The 20,136-nt window shown below is 40.3% G+C and overlaps 1 protein-coding gene across 1 annotated transcript in view; it reads right to left on the bottom strand.

Annotated features, from left to right (window-relative positions):
- Positions 1-310: 310 nt before the first annotated feature.
- Positions 311-20,136, bottom strand: part of CLCN4 (chloride channel, voltage-sensitive 4) — a 38,568-nt gene continuing 18,742 nt past the window's right edge. The window contains exons 5-12 of the mRNA XM_010077890.1: positions 16,044-16,166; positions 14,257-14,463; positions 14,085-14,165; positions 13,027-13,572; positions 10,558-10,744; positions 7,706-8,104; positions 1,933-2,149; positions 311-401 (exon numbers count right to left, since the gene is read on the bottom strand). Coding sequence (XP_010076192.1) covers positions 311-401; positions 1,933-2,149; positions 7,706-8,104; positions 10,558-10,744; positions 13,027-13,572; positions 14,085-14,165; positions 14,257-14,463; positions 16,044-16,166 — 1,851 coding nt within the window. The remainder of the gene's footprint in view (positions 402-1,932; positions 2,150-7,705; positions 8,105-10,557; positions 10,745-13,026; positions 13,573-14,084; positions 14,166-14,256; positions 14,464-16,043; positions 16,167-20,136) is intronic.

Raw genomic sequence — 20,136 nt, 5'->3', positions numbered from 1 at the left:
GCATCCCACTGGTGCTCCTGGCTCTTTGTCTCTAAGCACCACATCACTTACACCCACCAACACTCCAATTGAGCTGTTGGGAATCTCATTAAGGAAACACAGCTTGCTGTCCGCAGCTGCTCAGAGCTTCTAAACTGCCTTCATTATTAAATAAGCGCCATCCTGCATCCACTCCCTCTGTCAGAGGCATATTGGGCCATTCTTCATACATGTTACATTTTCTCTTTAAACAAAATGAAACAGCAAACATAGCCTTTGTGTTAATCTAGAAGGCATTCCTTTGGGGTTACTTTCTTCTTCCTTTACCAGTCTAGTTAAACATGATAGATTCAGGGTCCTGGTTTGCCATTTGAGCCATATGTCTTAATACATCCTTCTTGGTTATGATACCCAGCAGCCTCCTAGAGGAGAAAAGGAAAGGAAAGGTCAACAATCATCTCATACATCATATACATTTTTTTCCCCTGTTCAGCTGCAGGGACATTTTGCAAGTGCTTCCATAACTCTGTCCATCCCATCCATTCCCCAATTATTATCTTTCATAAGAAGCATTCTCACCTCATGTATTTTTACTACTTTGGCCACGATCATTAAGTTAAATACTTTGGGTTGTTATCTCTTTTCGTTGGGAACATGACTGAGGGAGGAGCTACACCTACTGACACTTTGTACAGTAAAGTAACGAGTTACCTTAGGCTCAGGCTGCAGAGGACCAGCAGCCCAAAACCGAGGCACCAGTGCCCTGAGCTAGGGCATGGGGTTTACTAATACACAAACTAAGCTAAAGCACAGACTTTCCATCTCTGTCTGACAGCATAATTCCTTAAATTTTGAGTGATAATTTCCCATTTATATGATCCTAAATTAATTATATCTGTCAGGAAAGATAAGGCCTATGGGACATCGACCCCAAGAGTCAAAAATTTCCTAACCCTCAGTATTCAAGGGCTTTTACTTCCAGTCCTTGAAGGTCACAAAGCACTGAATTTTGAAATTATGTCATTATTACAGTTTTTCCACTTTTCATTTCATCGAAATGCTAGAACTCAAGATCAAAATTTCTAAATCCAGGCACCTAAATTCAGGACCTATTTTCTTAATGTGAGGATGCTGCATCTATAGTAATAGCTGATATGCAATGTTTTTGAATAACAAAAAGGTTTTTTGCAGATGACTAAATTTTAGTCTTCTGCTTTTGAAAATGATGGCTCTGGTTGCTATCCTGTTGTAAAGTCTCTTTTAACCACTAGATCTTGGGATAAGAAATTATCCCAAAATAGCTCAAGTTCCATTGGAATTATGGAATGTTATTTCTAGTACACACAATGCAGCTTTTTACTCTTCTAATTTCATGTTTGCCCACACTTCTTCAGGTGGGTTGTTTTTTTTTTGTTTTTTTTTTTTTTTGTGGACTTTTGGTTTATACACCTTTTGTTTTCCATTAAAGAAAGATGAACAGATTAATTTTCTTCCACTGACATCTTTATCACAGTCTTCACAAACATCCAGTCTAGCTCAATGTCTAGAAACAGGCACATCCTCTGGAAACAATACAACTTGCCAGATCTGCCTCTGTTGAAAACTGAATGACAGTGGGAGTCCGAATGGTTTATTTCGTATTTATCTTTACTTTACCTAAAAGACAATACACTAAGGATTTGGGAGAACAGAATGAAACACAACACCTGGCAAGGGCAATTTTGGTTCTGAGCCTGATTTCTGTTGCTGCCCTGGAGAGACACTGGGCATGCTTCCTTTATCCTTCCATTCACAACAGAGGCAAAATCAAAATATTCACTTGACTGTCTCAGAGATGCTGATTAATTAGATACTGCCTATACTTGTCTTGAAACAGGAAAAATGGTGCTTTTGTTAATGCTGAAGAAAAACTCCTGAGATTCCCTAAGCATGCTTGACTCGGCATCTACTCACCCACTGCGAGTGACAAGACATTGCCGGAGTCCAAGTTTACGGAAAATATCTACCACAGTCTCCATTGGCGTGTGGTCAGTGACGGTGAAAGGGCTCAGGTTGAGAATACGCCGCAGCTTCAGTGGATGGGGACTGTTGGGTGGCAGTTCTGGGGGGTCTTCCGTGAAATACACAATGGAGTTGCTCACCACCCCATCCTGACGCTGTCTTGCATTCTCTGTACAACAGACAGATCAAGGTAGACAGTGAGTTAGGCTTGATAACAAAACAAAAAAGAAATTACCCTCCTTTGGAAAGCAAAGGTAGTAGCAGCTTTTTGTCTTTAACGTACTGAGCTCTTGGAAATTGGGGTTACAAAGCAAACCTGAACTTCCTTGAGACATCGTTCCCTTGAAGTAAACATGAATTATATTTTTACAAATACATACTTTGCTTGGTTGGCATAATGTTTTTCTGAATAAATATGCAGCTCAATGCATTCACAAATATCACTAATCCAATTTGTGTCAAATTCAAATGATTATACATCACTTCCTCCATTGTGAGGATCACAACAGAAGCTACTATTATACTCCCAAAGGAGTGCAGTCAACAGCCTGTGTACGGTCCCAGCTGGCTTGGAGCAGTATGCTTGTTCCCAGACTTCACAGTGGAGTGAAGGAAATTTGGGCATGGTAAATAGATTTATGAACACAAAGCTAGGAAAAACAAATTAGACAAATTCACACCCCAGTGATCTGGAGGTAGTGTGGGTGTTGTTCTAGAACAGCACACTTCTCTGGCATGCAGGGTGAATTTTGTGGTTTTGCACTTAATTCCTTGAATAGAGTTTGCATATCTAGATTTTAAAAGGGCAGAAAAAATTAGCCTCCTTCTTAAAGGAAAACAGTAAAGGTAGGAACAATATATAGCAGTAAATGAGTTTGATACATTTTTCTCAACAGTTCATACTTGACCATTTTCCAAAGTTCAAAAGATATCATTAATATTTTGATCAAACTATGAAGTGAACTTTACACTACATCTGGACTTTATATGATCAGTATAAGCCTTTTACTTTAAAGTATGCTCCAACAAGTATTCTTAGCATGGTTTATTTTCTTTGTAGTGTTTACTTCATTTCTACTCAACACTACAGGGCACAACCAATATATGAGATGGATTTCGAAATGATAGACAACTCTCTCCCCAGAATAAGCATATAATTTGTTTGGCTCTGAGGCTTTAAGTCTTTCCTTTTTTTTTTTTTTTTTTAAATAAATTGCTGGAAATGGTTAGAATTATTATCTTTGATTAATATAGGTTGCTTCTGTTCTTGAGAGGTACAGCAAATCAGACATACTCAAAGCATATGCATATATTCTTGGAGCTCATTGCCATCAATCAAAGTGCAGAAACCTGCTCCTGTGACTTGTAATGTGTAGACAGTAATGGTTTCCAACATGTTCCAGCTGCATTTTTTTCCCTTTAATGATCATTGTCTTGCAATATTTCTGGAACTGGAGCAGTGCTGGCTCAAACCTAATATCAGCACAGTATATGATTTTCAACCTTCTCACCCCACATACTGCAAACCCTATTGCAATTTATAGGAATGATGCTAACTTTCTCTCATCTTGTTTCAATTCATACATCTAATTTCAAGTGTGAACATGCCTGCATAGCTCTTTGATATATGATCTGTAGTAAGAGGTAACATTAATCAAACTGAAGGAAACTCCCACCCTTTGATAAAAAGCCTTGACAGCTAGCTATTTCCTTCCCAAAGCTGCACCCAAAGCAATAGGCCCAAACATTTCAGTTATCACATTGCTCTTCCCAAGGCAGCAATGACCCTGGACAACAGTGATTAGCCAAAGCCATGACTTCACTCTTCAAAGTCAAACATCTCTCTCGAGAAATTTGAATGATGTAGTACTATTGAGCAAATTCAGTGGCATCAGAAAAATGTTTATTCAGTTTCACTGGATGGGGGAGTTAGAGTAAAGGTAAAACAGAAGAACAGAACATTTTTGCAGTCAGTGGGTAAGAAAAACAGATAAAGCTTAACAGAAGGAGCAAAGCAAATGGATGATGATGTCTGGTTTCACAGAGTAATCTATGCAGAAGGCTCTTGTCATAGCTAGAGAGGGAATTAGTTCTCCCAAATGTGAAACAGCCTCATACCCCGGAGTTCACAGTTCACAGCCTATATTAACTATGTTGCTCTCTCAACTCCACACCAAGAAAAGTACACTATACAGGCCACCTGGCTTGTGTCCAAGACTCTGCCTTTTGTACAATGCCTCTGAAGCTGGCCAAATTTAAGAGCAGCTTTACAGGGTCAAATACTCCCTTCAGTAAGACTGTGAAGTAGGTGCCATCTAAAATATAGACACCTGTCCCCAGAGGGTGACTCTGCCCACCTGCTCAACAAGGAGCAGTGGAAGGACACAATCCTCCTGAAGCTGCTTCTGAGCAATCAGAAGTCACATTACCATTCACTTACAGGGACTGGACACATTTCTAGAGCGTGCTTAGCTCTCCACTTATTAAAAAAGAAAGTACGTAGGGGTAAATCAAGAGGCAGAGAGCTGTGTGTGGACACATATTTGAGGAAGGACTCAATAACTGTTGCCTTCATCCAAGAAGTCAGTTGTGTGAGGCAATTGGAATACTTCCCCAGAGTATCCGCTGGGCCACCATGCTGCTGATGCACAATTTATTGGGCCAGACAAAGAAGCTGAAACTTCTTGGTTGAAAGTATGTCTCTACATAGTGCAACGTGTTGTCATACAGAGGCAGCAAAGCTAGTTCAAACTGAGGAGGCATTCTGCAGGGCACAATGCAGTGAAAGAAGAGATGCGGGTGTGGGCCTGACTCTGCTTTTCAGAAGACCTCGTTCCCTGGCTATAGTTCTGCACAGATGGGGCTTATACTCTTCCCAGACATAACTCCAGTATCTCTGGATGATGTCAGGCTGAGCAGGAGATAAGAACCTGAGCAGAATAAAAGATGCTTCACCACATGTGACGTTTACCTCTTGGCAAGTAATTTTATAGTTTAAGGAGACCTAGTGTACAGCTCCATGAACACAACTATGAAGCAAGATGAGGTGAAGGTTTGCAACACAGTAGCTACTCTGTGGTAATGATGAGCAGTGTTTTCTTCTGCAATAGATCCAAAGCAACTTCAGTGAAAAAGGATTACTTATCAAAAAGTTGCTAGCATGGTACTAAACCAATGTTTTGCCCTGCTCTGTACTGGAACCATATATTGTATCTTTTGGAAAAGTGAAAGAAAATCCAGATTTTAAATGGGAAAACAAACTATACTGGAAATACTAACCATTTAACACAGCACAGAATTATGTTAGGAGCTGTCATACTCAACCCAAGGGAAAAAGGCTCACAAAAGACAGCTGGGGATTTTAGAAAAACTTACCAATGCAAAGACGTTTTTGATTTTAAATCTCAGTTCTGCCTCAGATCTTATGAATGATGCTCTCAATTAGAGGTGATCAAGAAACAGTACATTTTCCTTTGGAAAATGTCGATGTCAAAGAAACAGTTTTTGAACGGGAAAGCATTTTGATTTATAATGTTTGCTGGGTTTATTTTTGTCTGATTTCGTTGTTATCAGTGCATACCTGGACATTTTCACACATCTTCTAGCAAGCCCATTCATCAATGTTGCCATTTATGACCTGAATCAAAGCACTCAGTTCCTCAAACTTCACTGACTCATTTCAGACAGCGTCTGATCTTTCTGCTTTTAAAGTGAGATCTCAGCATCTTCAGTCCATGTAATTTTCCCACTGAGATACCTCCCTGCAAAGGAGATGCAAAGGGCTATAAAGTTAGGATGGTAGCAAGTGTTACTGCCACAACATGGCACAGACACTGTAAAAGCCAGGCAGGCACAGGGTAGGCTAAATACATCTAATTAAGGTTTTTAACTTCTTACGAGGGAGTGCAGAAGATGTTTAAAAATCATTAGCAAAACTGGGGTAAAATACAAACTATTTTATAAATAGTATCATCTCTTGGTATTTACACATTTGGTGAAACTTCAAACACATATTTACTTTCCCAGTTTGGCCACACAAGGCATCTTTTGTTACTATTAAAGGAAGATCAGCTCTCTGAGAAAATCAGTTCTTTGAAAAAAGTATTGCAGCTAGCAGCCTTGGACTTCATCTTTGTGTTTTTAAAATCCTCTTATCCTGAGATTGGTATACAGAGGATTATAACTTCACGGAGACTTTTTTTTTTTTTTTGCTTGTTTTTGGAGGAGGGAGGAAGGAGCAACCAGGGATAGTCGGCTTTTAATGAAAAAGTTAGATTTCCACACTCCTAGGAGGTTAAATTCTAACTGTACAATTAGAGGAGCTGGCAGCAAGGCCTGTTTTGCTTTCCTATGTTTTGAGAAATAAGTGATATAACTAAGGGCAAAATGAATTCAGTTCATAAACTGTTTTCTCTAACTGAAATGATAACTTACACCACAGAAGGGAAAAAAAATTAGAAAAATTCTTACTGAAGAGAATTCTGCATTACATTTTAAGGGAAGAAAACTGGGCTCTGTCATTTCTTTTCTCCTCCTGCGTGTAGTATTGATGCAGCATTGATGACTTCCTGCTATGGGATGAGAAGAGGGGAATCAAGTAACAGCTGAGAATCCTTAAATAAATTAACATAAATTTTAGATCTAATCATTTAGAATGCGTATTTTACATCCAGGAGATGAAAATTGTGTTATTTCAAATTTTATTTTACCTTTGTGAGAAGTGAGCAGGAAAGTGACCCTCTAAAACAGCCCTGGTTTTCCATTTATGGGTTTTCTTTTTTGAAGAATATGGGAGTTTCTATCTGAGACAACAGCTTTTTAAAGGTGCCTGAAGCAGAGGCATGAAACAGGCCCACATAGGAATAATTCCATGTCAAGGAGACTTGGATATGCTAGACATTCCAGTTCCCTGCAAAGTATAAGACATCCATGCCCAGCCAGCAGCTGCCTGCCTGCCCAGCCAGCCCTCAACAACACAGGACTGCCAGAATTGGAAGCAGACCATGGGGTTGATTTGCCAGGCTTGCAAGCATCTGCTGCTCTGGATGCCCTGGGTACCAGAAAGATGAGAACACTTGCTTTCATCCAATATACCTGTCTTTTCAATCCCCACCTAGCCATCAGGCCAACCAGGAAACGACCTGATGGGTCAAAACCCGTAACGACCTAGATCGGGCTCCCAGGCAGCCTGCCAGCTATCCCCTGACTGATTTATGAAATTTAGCCATCAGCATCCTCCACTGAAAAGCTTTCCATCCCTAGCGCAAAAGGCCTACACGTGAGAAAAAAAAAAAAATGAGGCAGTGCAACAGAAAGAAACACAGGCACTTGCACTTCGTTACAGGGTGACAAAAGTTCACAACTGCCCCAGTTGCTGCTGGCAACCCATGGAGACTGCAGGAAGCTCAGCACTGCAGTGGCTTTTGATCTCGATCTGACAAAAATTCTGGCCGTATGAGCTGAGTTTATCTGTCGTCTCTAGGAGAATCCTATTGTACTGTTTTGAGTGATCACAAAATTAATCCCACAAAGGTCAAGCCCACAGAAGTCTTCCAGGTGGTACACTGCAATACAAAAGCTTCCAGTTATGGGTCCTAGCAACTAGTAAAAGCCAGACTTGGGGGAAAAGTTCAGTTCCTATTTATCCATTCTTCAAGGTTAATGACACTGGTAACATACTACCCTACCAAAATCAAACTTGCATGTACACTGATACTCTACTCACTTATTGCAAGAATCAGCTCTCGTCTCTGCGCAAAACCAATAAGTCTCTCCGAGTCTTTTGAAACCACCACTGGGAAGCCATTGTAGTCAGTCTCCTTGATTAGTGTCTCAACATCCTCTACTGTCATGCTGTCCTGCGTCAGAACAGAGAGAGGAGCTTCACCACGTCTTGGTCTCATAACATCCGTTGCCAGGGTTCGGTGGGTGAATTCATCCTTCACATCCAAAAATGGGTAGCCGTTCAGATGAATGTGAGCTTCGTAGATCCCTTCTTTCCCAAAGGCATCTGCCACCCACTTGCTTGTGACAGCTGCAGCCATAAGAGGTACAATGTACTCCAGGCCTCCAGTTAGCTCAAACATAATCACCACCAGAGAGACTGTCATTCGGGTAACACCACCTGCCAACAAGAAAAGCTGTCAGGTTTCCCTCAGTGCTCCTTAAGTATACATACTAAGCAACGCATTTATATTTTTGTGTCTTACACTCAAGAAGGTATGAGTTTATTCAAGCTAACCCTGATACTTTGTGAAGTAGTTTTGGGCTTATTTCAGTAAAGAAAGATTTTTTTCATTTGCTGCAATTTTGATCAAAAAAGATTGAGTGAACTTGCTCAAGTCAAAAATGCTAAGACTTGAAAAGCAAATAACGAATGCTAAAAGACTAAGCTATCAAACCAGAAAGCATGCAAAAAAAAAAAAAAAATCGACCTTACTGGAGGCTTGAGAAACTAAAACTCAACCTTTGCATTAGCCCTCTAAAGTGACTCCAAGAGTCAGTTAAGTAGCGTGGCTGGGGCAGGTAGGAGCACTGAGAGCTGGCCTTCACATTGGTTTACATATCACATTCGTACTGAAGAGAAAGCTAAGCGTTGTCTTTGAGCACGCTATGATTACAAAATCCTATGTAAGGACAATTTGGAGCCACTGAAAGAACTACATTACAGCTTAAACCCTAGCTTTTGATATCAGTGTAACAGACAGTTTGAACTGTATACAGCTTGGTTTGAGGCCATCTAGGCATGGAGCAGTGGACAGGGTCATAGCTGCATTTTTAAATCTAGCCTTTCTGTATTAATTTCATACACAAGCTCTTCACTCCTTCAGTTTACGTTAAAGGATAAAAATAATCATGTAACTGCAGACAAGTGTGTACGTATCACTGAATTATTAGGTAACATGCCTCTGTTCAAAAGGTAAATGTAATACATCTGCTGTTTTACGCCTCAAAATACAGCACTATTTTAGATGAGAGAAATCAGCAAACAGGTCATTAAAATATGCTCTTAATCTAGGGGCATGCAGGAAAATTAAATTGTTGATTATTTAACACGATGATCCGGATATGACTTTCTATGCCTTAAACTTCTGACTCTGAAAAGCTGAGAGTGGATACCAGAGTAAGGATCATTTAATACTTACTCTACATCTTACTCTAAGTGAGAGAGGTCTTGGGCTTAAGAACCAGCAGAAACCACTCTGGTGTTTGCCTCACGATCCTATTAAAATCACTGCACCTTGATTTGGACGTTTTAAAAGAGGAAGTGATTGCTGACTAGCAGATCAACTGGAATATCAGAGCAAACATTTTGTGTATCATTTCTCTTATGAACATTGAGACCATTTGCAGACATTTACTCTTTTTTACAGTGAGATTCATTCCAGCTACTTTAACATGTCTACATTGCTGTAGGTGTTCAAATTCAAGGGGGTCATTCAGATTGCTTTTACAATCTCTGGAGAAAAGCAGGCACTTCGGAGGCCAAATACCTCTGTTCATTTGCCTGGTTTTAGATGTCTGTTGCCAGATGGGACTGATCTTTCCAGTATCTCACTTTTTTCTGTATTGACAGTGAAGTGTATCAACACGGCCAGCTCAGATGTTGATATCTACATTACAGACATTAAATTTAGACAGGTAAATCCCACCCTTCCTTCCTCTATAACTGATCACACAAACCTACTTTTTTAACAAAAGATTCTGAAACGGAAACTTTTCCAGCTCTTCTCTGAGTACATCTTTCATTTTGAATTTACCCAATTACATTAATCATGTGTTATGCCTCCTCACTACTATTTCATCATCTAATGATGGTATCAACAACAACAACAAAAGGAAATAGAACATACAAGTACAGAAGGGGAAACATATGATAGTGCAAAAACATGTTCAGATGGTATGCTTGCAACATTCCTGTTGCATCTATGACTAGAAATTTGATATGTGAGGTATTATTCAATGATCTTGCTTTAACCGTTAACAGATCACTCCTGTTACATCCAATAAATCCTATTGATTGAATGTAGTCAGATATTGGCCTATGGTCACAATGAAAACCAACATACAGCCAAGCTGACCATAGTGTGACACATAAACAAAATAAGACCCAAAATTTTTAACTCTGTGTAGCTTAAAATTTGGCCAGAACTGGGAAGTTTGTTCTCTGCACTGAGAGAGAGCACAGTCTAAACAAGGAAGTAGCTTCAGTACAGCTACCATGGATTTCATTACATCAAAAGAAAAAAAAAAAAAAAAAAAAAGCCAAGAGAAACACTTCTTGGAAACCTGTAGCCTAACTTTTTTTTCTTTCCTTCTCTGTGCTTTTTGGCACATTACAAGGAGCAGGCATTGATGGGTGCAAGCCTCTCTGTTGCTGACTACCTGACAGATCGCTGGAAAGACCATTAGAGGAAGCGGCCCATCCTTTAGCCTTTCACATCTTGATTTCAACCTCTATTACATTCAGAAATGCCAGCATAGCACCCAACACAAACACAGAGCCCTCAAACAATTTTTAAGTCCCCAATATCAGTGTTATCCATGCATGAAACAATGACTAGGCAGGTACTGTACCCAAGCAAGCTGCCGCTCCCACCATAGCATAAAGTCCCGGCGTGACACAGTCTGCCCCAGGTCTGCACCAGTTCCTGAAGATGATCCAGTCATGATGGTGATATGCCAGCTGCTCTACTCCAATCCCAACCATCCTGCCAGCCATGGCTCCAACAGCCATGCTGGGAATGAAAAGGCCTGAAGGGATCTTAAATAAAATATAAACAGATTAACACCTTGACAAAAGTTACTAGTAATGAACTTATTGATCAACCAATTTATTATTAGCAGTTAGAGAATCCAGTTTCTTTATAAAATGCTAGCTCAGAAGGCCATAGGCTTATGGCAGCCTACAGTGATGTTCCCTGTGGTCTGAGATAGGTTTCTACAGTGACTGAGTTTGTGGCTACATGTGTATTAACAACTTTATAAAACGTTAATGCATTTTTTTAAGTAATTTTGAATTCTACCTGCTGAATCATACTGAATTTGATAGATAAATGGTGTTTCTGAATAATAGTTTGCTTTTGAAGTCAAGATGCTTCTGCTTTTGTCTTTATTGCCTTCTCAGCAGTTTTTTTTTCTGCTGATGGTTCTGTCATGAGCTTGAGAGAGAGCTTAGCTGAAAATAACATAAATTTCACCCTCTATCACATGGAGTACTTTACAGTTTTATTACTACTCTTTCAGACTAAATCAGACCAAATTTTAAATTAAATGTCAAATGCAGAATAAAAATTCAGAGAAAGGAGGCTGACTGCTCAGAGACAGCTATTTCTTCATCTCAGTTTGCTGCATATTTTCCAGGAATATCTATGAATTGTTATGTTATTGTCTGCTATAAAGACAAGCCACAAATCATGGAAAAACAGTATTGAAATGAGAAGGAAAATTTAAAAAAAATTAAAAAGAAAATGAAAATTCACTTTGCCGTGGCTAAGTGCATTTCCTTTTAGATGTCAAGTGCACCTGCAAGTTGGAGAGAAATTTCCTGGTTGGAGAAGACTCCTCAGACCTGTGGCAAGAGCTTGCATACAGTTTTTGTCGGCTTTAGAGAGGAAAGGCCATTGTATCTTTTTAGTTCTGAAAGCACACCTTGAACTTCCTAGAAAACTAAACTGACGACCTCAGCATGGCCCAGAGGCATTAGGCCTAGTAACAGCAGGCACTATCTCCCCCACCATATTGTGTTAATTTTGCTGATACAGTTGAATTGAGTCTTCTAGATTTGGAAGGCTAAAGCTATTTTGTCTGTTCTTTGACAGAATAATTGAAACTGCCAATTGCTTCTAAAAAATTTAAATATATAGAATGAAGAACCACTTATCAAATAAAGAAGCAAACTCAGAAGTTTTTAAACAAATGAACAAGCGTAACAACTGGCTGCCAGATATAAATCAGTTTCTGCAGTGAAGGGCATCTCATTTCAAGTCCTCTTCCAGATACATTACACCACTCCCACTTTTTCTCCCTGCTCAGGAAATCAGCAGGACTCAGTCACTGGTCCTGCGTGAGCTTCTACCATTTAGAAGTTCTTGTCAGCAGATGGAGAAAACAGGAAAGAAATACAAAACTCCAACAACTTCCTACTATATTTCAGGTAAAAGGCCTTCTAAAAGATGGATCCTCAGTTTAAGTGCAACGTTTAAGAGAAAGATGAGATGCTTTAGCTTTGAGTGTGGTACGAAATACAGTATGTGACTCAGATAAAACTTCCCATCATCTGCTGCAATCAGATCCAGAGCTAAATGCTCCAATAATGGAAGCTGTAGACAGACAGAGATGTGTTTAATATGGACTCTAGCAATGCGATATATAAAACTCACCACAAACAGCTTTGTATATATTGAAAGCTTGGATAAGTTGTTCTTGGACCTTTCATCACCCATTTAAGGGGAGGAGGAGGAGTGGAAGGAAAAAGCTACAAATCCAGAATAATCAAATAATACATCCATCAGTCCTCCCACTCATTGGCTCTTTTTTTCCAAGCTACAGTGCTTTAAAAGATTCAAAAATAGAACTTCTCAGCCACTTCTATGTTTTTGTTATGTTCTAAATGTGTAAATCAGTAAATTCAAAACTATTACTTCCCTGAGCATAGCTACCTTGAGGCATATTAAGACATTAATCCAACAGGAGAAACAACAACATAAATAGTCCATATCCCTGAGAGAGCTGAAAGACAGGTGCAGTGGGAATCATCTTGAATTTGCTTATTGGCAACAGTGGATTTAAATTCCCACCCAGATTTCTTTTTCACTTAACAAAACTGCAGATAACTAGAAGGTGGAGAAGCAGGGCTCATCCCTCTGCTGCAATGGGCCCACAGAGCAACGTGCTGGTGGGTGGGTGAACCAGCAGGCATCTCAACCACAGCTGCATGGCTAGGTAGGTCAGTCACACAAGCCCTGCCAGATACACCACATCTGCTGGTGGCTATCTGTCTGTGCCTTGTGGTTGCAACAGCTTCTACACCCATCTCCAATTTACCTTCATGCCAAAAGTGAATATTGTGACGACAATTTTAAACACCAAAGCCAAGGCGAGCTGCCACATGGCAGTATAGACTCCAGGGCCGGCAGGTCTGTCAGGAATGTCATCCACTGGCCGGGTCATGTTTGGGTCATTGATATAGTCACAGAGCTGTGAGGACTCCAGGGCACCACAGTCATTGAAGAGCTCTGAGATCAGCTCGCTGGTGCTCCTCCGCGTGTAGGGGTTGGGGTAGGCGATGATGGCGGTGATAGCCGTTATCACTATGACTTCCAGGACTGGGTATTTCCCGAGTCTGGTGGTTTTTCGCCTCCTGCACCAGGCGATATTGCATCGGATAAAGAGGGTTCCCCAGAGGCCACCAAAGACACCAAGCAGGATGAAGGGGAAGAGCTCGGCCATGTACCAGGGGGTGTGGTACTCCACGTAGAATAGGACCAGACGGCTGTTGCCAAAAGGATTGATGGACCTCAGTGTGAAGGCAGCCACGAGAGCAGCAAAAAACGACCTCCAGAGTGTTTTTAAAGGAAAGTAGTAGCTGACCTAAAACCAAGCAGAGACTGTAAACACTTTACTGAGCATGACAGAGGGTGTTTGCTTTAATCATTCACTGGAGCACTGCACACAGTAAGCTGTAGCTGTGTATTTCATCTGTCCCTCTACATCTGGCTTTACTGAGAGCACCTTATCACAACCAGAACATGTTCACAAAAGTATCAGAAAAAGGCATTTCCAGATTTCAGATAGGGAGCAGCAACCAGTGAAAAAATCTATAAATTGAAATCCAAAGTTACTGGCTAGATACAGTAAGACAGGTTCTCAAAACTCAGCCCATGCAGCACCAAGGTAAAAGCTGGAGAAAGCTCAGCACAGTGATACATTTCCAGATTAAATAATTTTTTTTGTTTCCAGAAAGCCAATGCTCTTCTTTTATTCAACTTATTCTAAAATACCTGGTTATTTCTTATTACTAGAAATCAAATATTATTTTTGCTTTAGAAGAAGGTAACAAATGAAAATATCTTTATCAAACCAAGTGAACTGCTAGGTCTCACCTCTTCCAGACTAAAAAGCACACCTCCAATCGGAGCCCCAAAGGCAACAGAGACTCCTGCGGCAGCTGCAGCCGAGAGCACCTACAAAGCAAATTTGACACACAAGGCATGAGTCCTTTGAAGCACCAAGTATCCAGACAAGGAAATAAAAGAAAATTGGAGCCAACCTCACCTCTCTCCTCTTTCCTTCATTCTTGCTGTACTTTGAGAAAAGGCTGCTGAAGAAGTTTCCGCAGCAACAGGCCACATGGACTAACGGCCCCTCTTTCCCAAGGCTGAGGCCTGAAGATACCACCAGAACCAAGGTGACTGTTTTGATTAAAAGTGTCCACTTTCCCAGGTAGCCCCTAATAATGAACCCACTCAAGATGGTTTTTATCTGGAAAGCAGGAAGAACACATTGAAGAGCTGAAGAAATATTTTCTACTCTGAACTTGCAAATGTAGTTAAAACCCCAGCAGAGTTAATAAAATCGCAGACTGCTTGGAAAGAGACAGCGATGGGGAGAAAGAAATCGTAGATAAGGCAACTTTCCCAAAGTGATAGCTGAGCAGGGGTTATGCAGACCACACTTTTATTGTGGTTATGGGTGGTCCCCTGCGTCGGTAAGGAGTCTTACAGAGATCAATGGAAATATGAAACTGTTACATATCTCCTTGACTTACGGGATCAGAATTAAACTAGACCCAGCCTAACAAAGCAGAAAAAGACAAATAAACAACCACAGACTTTTCCCAGTTAAAACAAGAAAAAAGTAGTTCTAAATATTTGGAATGGCCATGACATAAAAGCATGCAAGTATTATGAAATGAGAAAGTCCAAGAGACCTTATTTTTACACATTTCCTCTTAATTTTGCATGTGAGTGGCTAGAATAGAGCACAATGCCCATGCATGACACACAGACTGTAGGGTGAGATTTGTGATTGGACTCTGTCTCTGCAAGTGGGCTGGAGCTGAGCATCACCTCATATGAGGGATTTACCACTCAGAAAATAGATTTACAGTTAACTATGAAAACTTTTTAAAAACATGGATATATCAGATGTGTAACAAACACACATGTGACTACTTTGAAACATGGAAGTGATCTAAATATTTCAAATTATTTTTGGTGGGTTTTTTTTTCCTGATTGGCTACAAAACATTTGGATGTTTCTCCTAGAAACGAAGAAAAAAAAAAAAAGATGTCAGGATTTCTAAGTAATTTTAGATTTTGTCTGCTAGATTCCTAAGTAATAATTACTGTGGTTTTATAGCACTTTTAACAAAAGACTGCCCTGATTTCAAAAATTTTGAATAGTTATGCTGCTTGGATTACAGGGTTCCTCATTTTAACAGCTTAAATATAGACCAAGACTCAATATTTAAAATATTTAAAACCAAGTAGAGATTTTGTCTGCCATAACGCTGTTGTGCCAGCACGACATGGTGTACAAGAACACAATTTGCAGAAGATGTACAGCCCGACACTTCAGGCATCCCAAATGATGGGCATCTTCAGTACCTTATGAAACCTTAGCTCTGTAGCCCTCCCTTTTTATTTTATTTTGGTTTTATTTAATACCTAGCCTAGAAGATGACTGGTTTTGTAACTGGCCCAAGTAATTTCCATCCAAGGAAAATTCAGTATAATCTTCTAGTGAGTATGTGTCTCAGCCACAAAAAGTTAGAGTCCATAAAGTCATGACTTGGAGCCATTGATTTCTAATCCAAGCTCTGGCAGTGAAGAAGTATGTACATTAACCTGTCACAGTGGTACCTGAACATTTTTTACTATGACAAATTCAAATGGGCACCATAAAGCTGTGTTAGAAAAAGGAATGAAAGATGATGAGATGGAAAGACAATCTTCTTGTTCCTATGCTAGCTCATAGTACAGTTCTGGAATGGGAAAAGGCAGCAAACTGTCTTTTTCTTTGTTTTGCTTTTGGATATTCACCCCCAAAGAGAAACTCACCTCTGGGATTCCAGAGCCACAGGCATAGGGAGCAAACACTCTGACCAGTGAGACTGCCAGGAAAGCAAAACATAGAGCCCACATAATGTATAGAAAATAGTTTAGAATGTAAGCACTTGCACCCTGGAAAAGTAACAGTAACAAACATTGTTAGACAAATGCAGGTTGGTAAATCTCACAATTCTACTAGGGATCATGATGGCACGGAGACTCATTTTTTCATTTACATGCTAGCTGCTGCTTTTCTTCAGGAACGACGAATGACTTCGTGTATGTCAACAATTGTATTACTCATGGAAAGAAGCAGCATGCTAATATATATCTAACCCAGTCCATACAGTCTGTTTGCAAGGGACACCTTAAACAGCATCTTTCAAATACTAAAAAATTAAGCCAACCACAAAACTTCCAAAACGTCAAGCAAATCTGTCATAAGGGCAAGAGTACTTGGTGATAAAAAGGCACTTAGTGAAGCAATCTGCTGTGTTCATGCTCATGACAGCAGATGAGACCCTGATATATCTTCTTCTGAGGGCTGGTATCCAAATGTCAGCTCTCCATGCAGATGATGATCTTTTCAAATGACATCCCTGTGTATATCAGTAGCCAGTTCAGTTCATAAATAGGAAGGGTAAAACTATAAATAAATCCTTTCCTTCTATATGATGCTGTCTGTGATAATGTTGAAAATCATTTGAAAACACAATACCTTGGCATATCTCACTCAGAAACATCTCAATCATTTTTATCCTGATATTTCAAAAGCAGTCTAGTCAATAATGAAACGTATCTTCAAACTGAATAGCATTATTTTACTGACAGAATGGAAATGCTAATGATCATTAGCAGCGGTTGACTGTGCAGTGGCATAGTAAAGGCACAGTCAGTAGCGACCTTCAAGCTTTCTACCTGTCTTCAATGGTCAAGTCAAAACTGTTGTTAAAATCTGCTTTAGAATACCTGTCCCTCTTCACAAGCATATAATTTTTAGATCAATTTCAAAAACTACCTACACAGACAAAAGATAATCTAGTCAGGGGCACAAGGAGCTTAAGCCTTTAAACAATCTCCTCTAGCAACACGATGCTGCAAAATAAAAAATAAGATGAACCTCCATGCATGAATCGGTATGAGTCCTTCACCTCTAAGTGAACTCTTCCTACCGGATGCAATCCCAGCTGCTCAAGAACATCAGGGCCTCTGCCTTTGCTCTGCAGGACAGCAGCCTGGATATCAACGTTATGATAAATCAAGTTGGAAAACAGGCATTAATCAGTTGTATTGTGTATTCAGTTAACAGATCTGGCCAGGCCCAGTTCCCAGTCATAAAAACCTAGAGCTGAGAATTCTCCCTGTTTGCAAGCCTGCAAGGAATCAATCTTTAACAGCACAGATGCTTGCTAACCTCATTTTCCAGGTCTTTGTCCAATTGAAAAGACAGTAAGGGAACCACTGCCCTTATCCTTATGGGTATATTTGGAAGAAGGACAATTTCTTAAGGTCCTCTTATGCTTGCAGAAGTTAGCAGCTGGCTTTGCTGGTAACAGCAGAAGAGCAATACGATGCCATCCCCCAATGCCCTGAGATTAAGCAGTCATGGATCCCACACTTACAGTGATTGACATCCATCCGTAGTAACCATGGATCTTTGTTGCTACAGCTGAAGACAGTCTCATTTCCTCATGAATGTCTTCTCCTAGTGCTTTCAATTACAAACAGCTATGGCAATATTTACTCTTCCTTTAGAGAAAACTCTGGATATGTTGCTCCAGGGCAAAATTCTCCTGTCAATGTGAACCTGGAGTAACTCCAAAGAACAATGCCATTCCAATTTGGCCCTATAGTGTTGAGCGAAAGCTGCAGTTTTGCTTCTAAATTCACTGGACTCTAATTTTGTTTCTTTTTTCTTCCTCTTCTTTCACATCTCAGAAGTCACATGAAAACTATATCAGCTCATTACTGCAATCACACCTACACCTACTGCACTGTGGCAGGACCCCACAAGAGTCTATATGGCCAGTTCAGTCTCACCCCTTGGGACAACACTCATTGTTACATTTTCCAGATATTTGCCATTCTGCAGATCCAATTGCAGCAGTTGCTAATGATTAATAATAATAAAACATTTGGGAAGGGAAGTAGTAGTAACTCAGTACAGCAAATGGCTCATTTCTCATTCATTACATGCCCTTACTAAGGCCCTGAATCAGTAAGTCATAAGCATGTATGCTGGAATCAGAGACCAAAAAAAGCTCATCAGCAGAGATGATTCAGCTAGGACCTTTTCCAGTAGTGGCTCAAAGGACTCACCCTGGCAGCAATAGTAATGAAGCAAGTAGGGGAACTGAGCAAAACTTTGCACTTCAGTTTGCAAGACCAAGCAGTATTTCAGATCCAGTGTCAGTCCAATTTAGCTACAAATGGAACACAACTGAAAACAACCCTCACAAACTCAGAATACTGAAATAAACCACATCCCTCAGGATGCCATCCATTGCTGACCAATGCTTGTTTTCTCCAGAGGCCCAGAGCTCTACTCTGATTCAACTGGGGATCTCGGATCTTGCAGACTCCCTCCTGTGGACGTTACAGCAATGTGTCTCCTCAAGGCCCTCCAAACTGACAGATTCAAGGCTGCAAAATTGGGAAGGGGGTTCTAGGTATAGGTAGGCTTCCTCGCCTTGCAGGTCTCCGCTTCATGACAGGAGGATTCAGAAGCCCTGAGATGGAAATACAGTCCATTTCTGGATCCAGTGTCACAAGCCATGGAAGACACGGGGTCCTTTTCTCTCCCCTGGGCAGGTGTAAGGCACCAGAAACAGGGCCCTCAGGTCCAGCGAAGTTGAGGTTGGGACCAAGCTGGACCCGCAGAATAGGGAAGCTCCGGGTCACCAAGTACTGACTAGAGATCTATCTGAAGTAGGTGGCATTTGACGTGCTTTAACATATCCACTCCTCCAGTGAAGCTGAGGTTTTGATACTCTCGCATCAAAAAAAACCTCTTTGCCTGCTCTTTAGAAGCACTTCAGGACCAGAGGGATGAAGGGTATCATTGGCCTCCAAAACAGTGATTAGGGAAGAAGACATAGCCTGGTATGTATCTGATGTGCTATTAAGTTTTCCATAATAATTTATATCAAGACTCTGCTTTGGGCTCATTTTATAGGAGGACTAGAATGAAAACATTTTTCAAGAGATGCCATAGGAAATGTCACAGTTCTCAGTGAGAACATATGTACAGGGTTTATCACAGTCATAAATTGGCAAAACCACAAGGAAAAACTGACATAAATCTTAGTCCTTAAAATGTCAAGTTTAGTTGCCTATGATGAGAAAGAGTCACAGTCATGCATAAAAAAAAGAAGACGTGTCTGACGAGAGTACCTTTAGGGAAACTGTTCCAAATACTTCTTGTCTAAAATGTGGTCCAAATTGGTCCTGTGATGCACTGCTGTTTTATAGTGTTGTTATGCAAATGTCAGGCACAAAGTGAAGCAATATTAAAAAAAAAAAAAAAAAAAAAAAGGCAAAATTATCCTGAAACTCAGTCAAATTCAGTGTATTTTGAACCCTCCTAGAGTCCTCTACAGCTACAGGAATCATGCAAAAACTTGCACATATCATAAGCTTTTTGCTACCAAACAGAATTTTTACTCTCCGTGCTCACATTTTTGTTGGGCTTTGTCTAGGGTTTCAGTGTAACAGTAATAGACAGATATATTATTAATATTTACAGCATCCATGGGGCCATGGCAGCCAGAAACCCAAAGATCTTAGAGGCCCATTTGTTTTGAGAAAGAGCCTAAAACTAAGCCAAGATTAACCTTTTTTTTCCACTCTGGCAGTACGCTAGTGGGTGAGAAGCCCAATTTGAATACAAAGTAAGTAAAGTTTCACAGCGTCCACCTAGCTGATACCTTTCTTACAGGCCACAGCATACAACAGTCACGCCTGCTGATCTCAAGTAGCAGGTGAAAGCAATAAATTTTCTCAAGGATATGTTCCCATTATATCTTCCAGCCTTTCAGAGTAACAGCATGTCAAACACATGCACAGGATTTCCAAATCCCATAACAATTTTAACATTCTCCTC

This window comes from Pterocles gutturalis, unplaced genomic scaffold (genome assembly GCF_000699245.1).
Source record: "Pterocles gutturalis isolate BGI_N339 unplaced genomic scaffold, ASM69924v1 scaffold17313, whole genome shotgun sequence".
Lineage (NCBI taxonomy): Eukaryota > Metazoa > Chordata > Aves > Pterocliformes > Pteroclidae > Pterocles > Pterocles gutturalis.
This window is presented reverse-complemented; position numbering and strand designations above follow the sequence as displayed.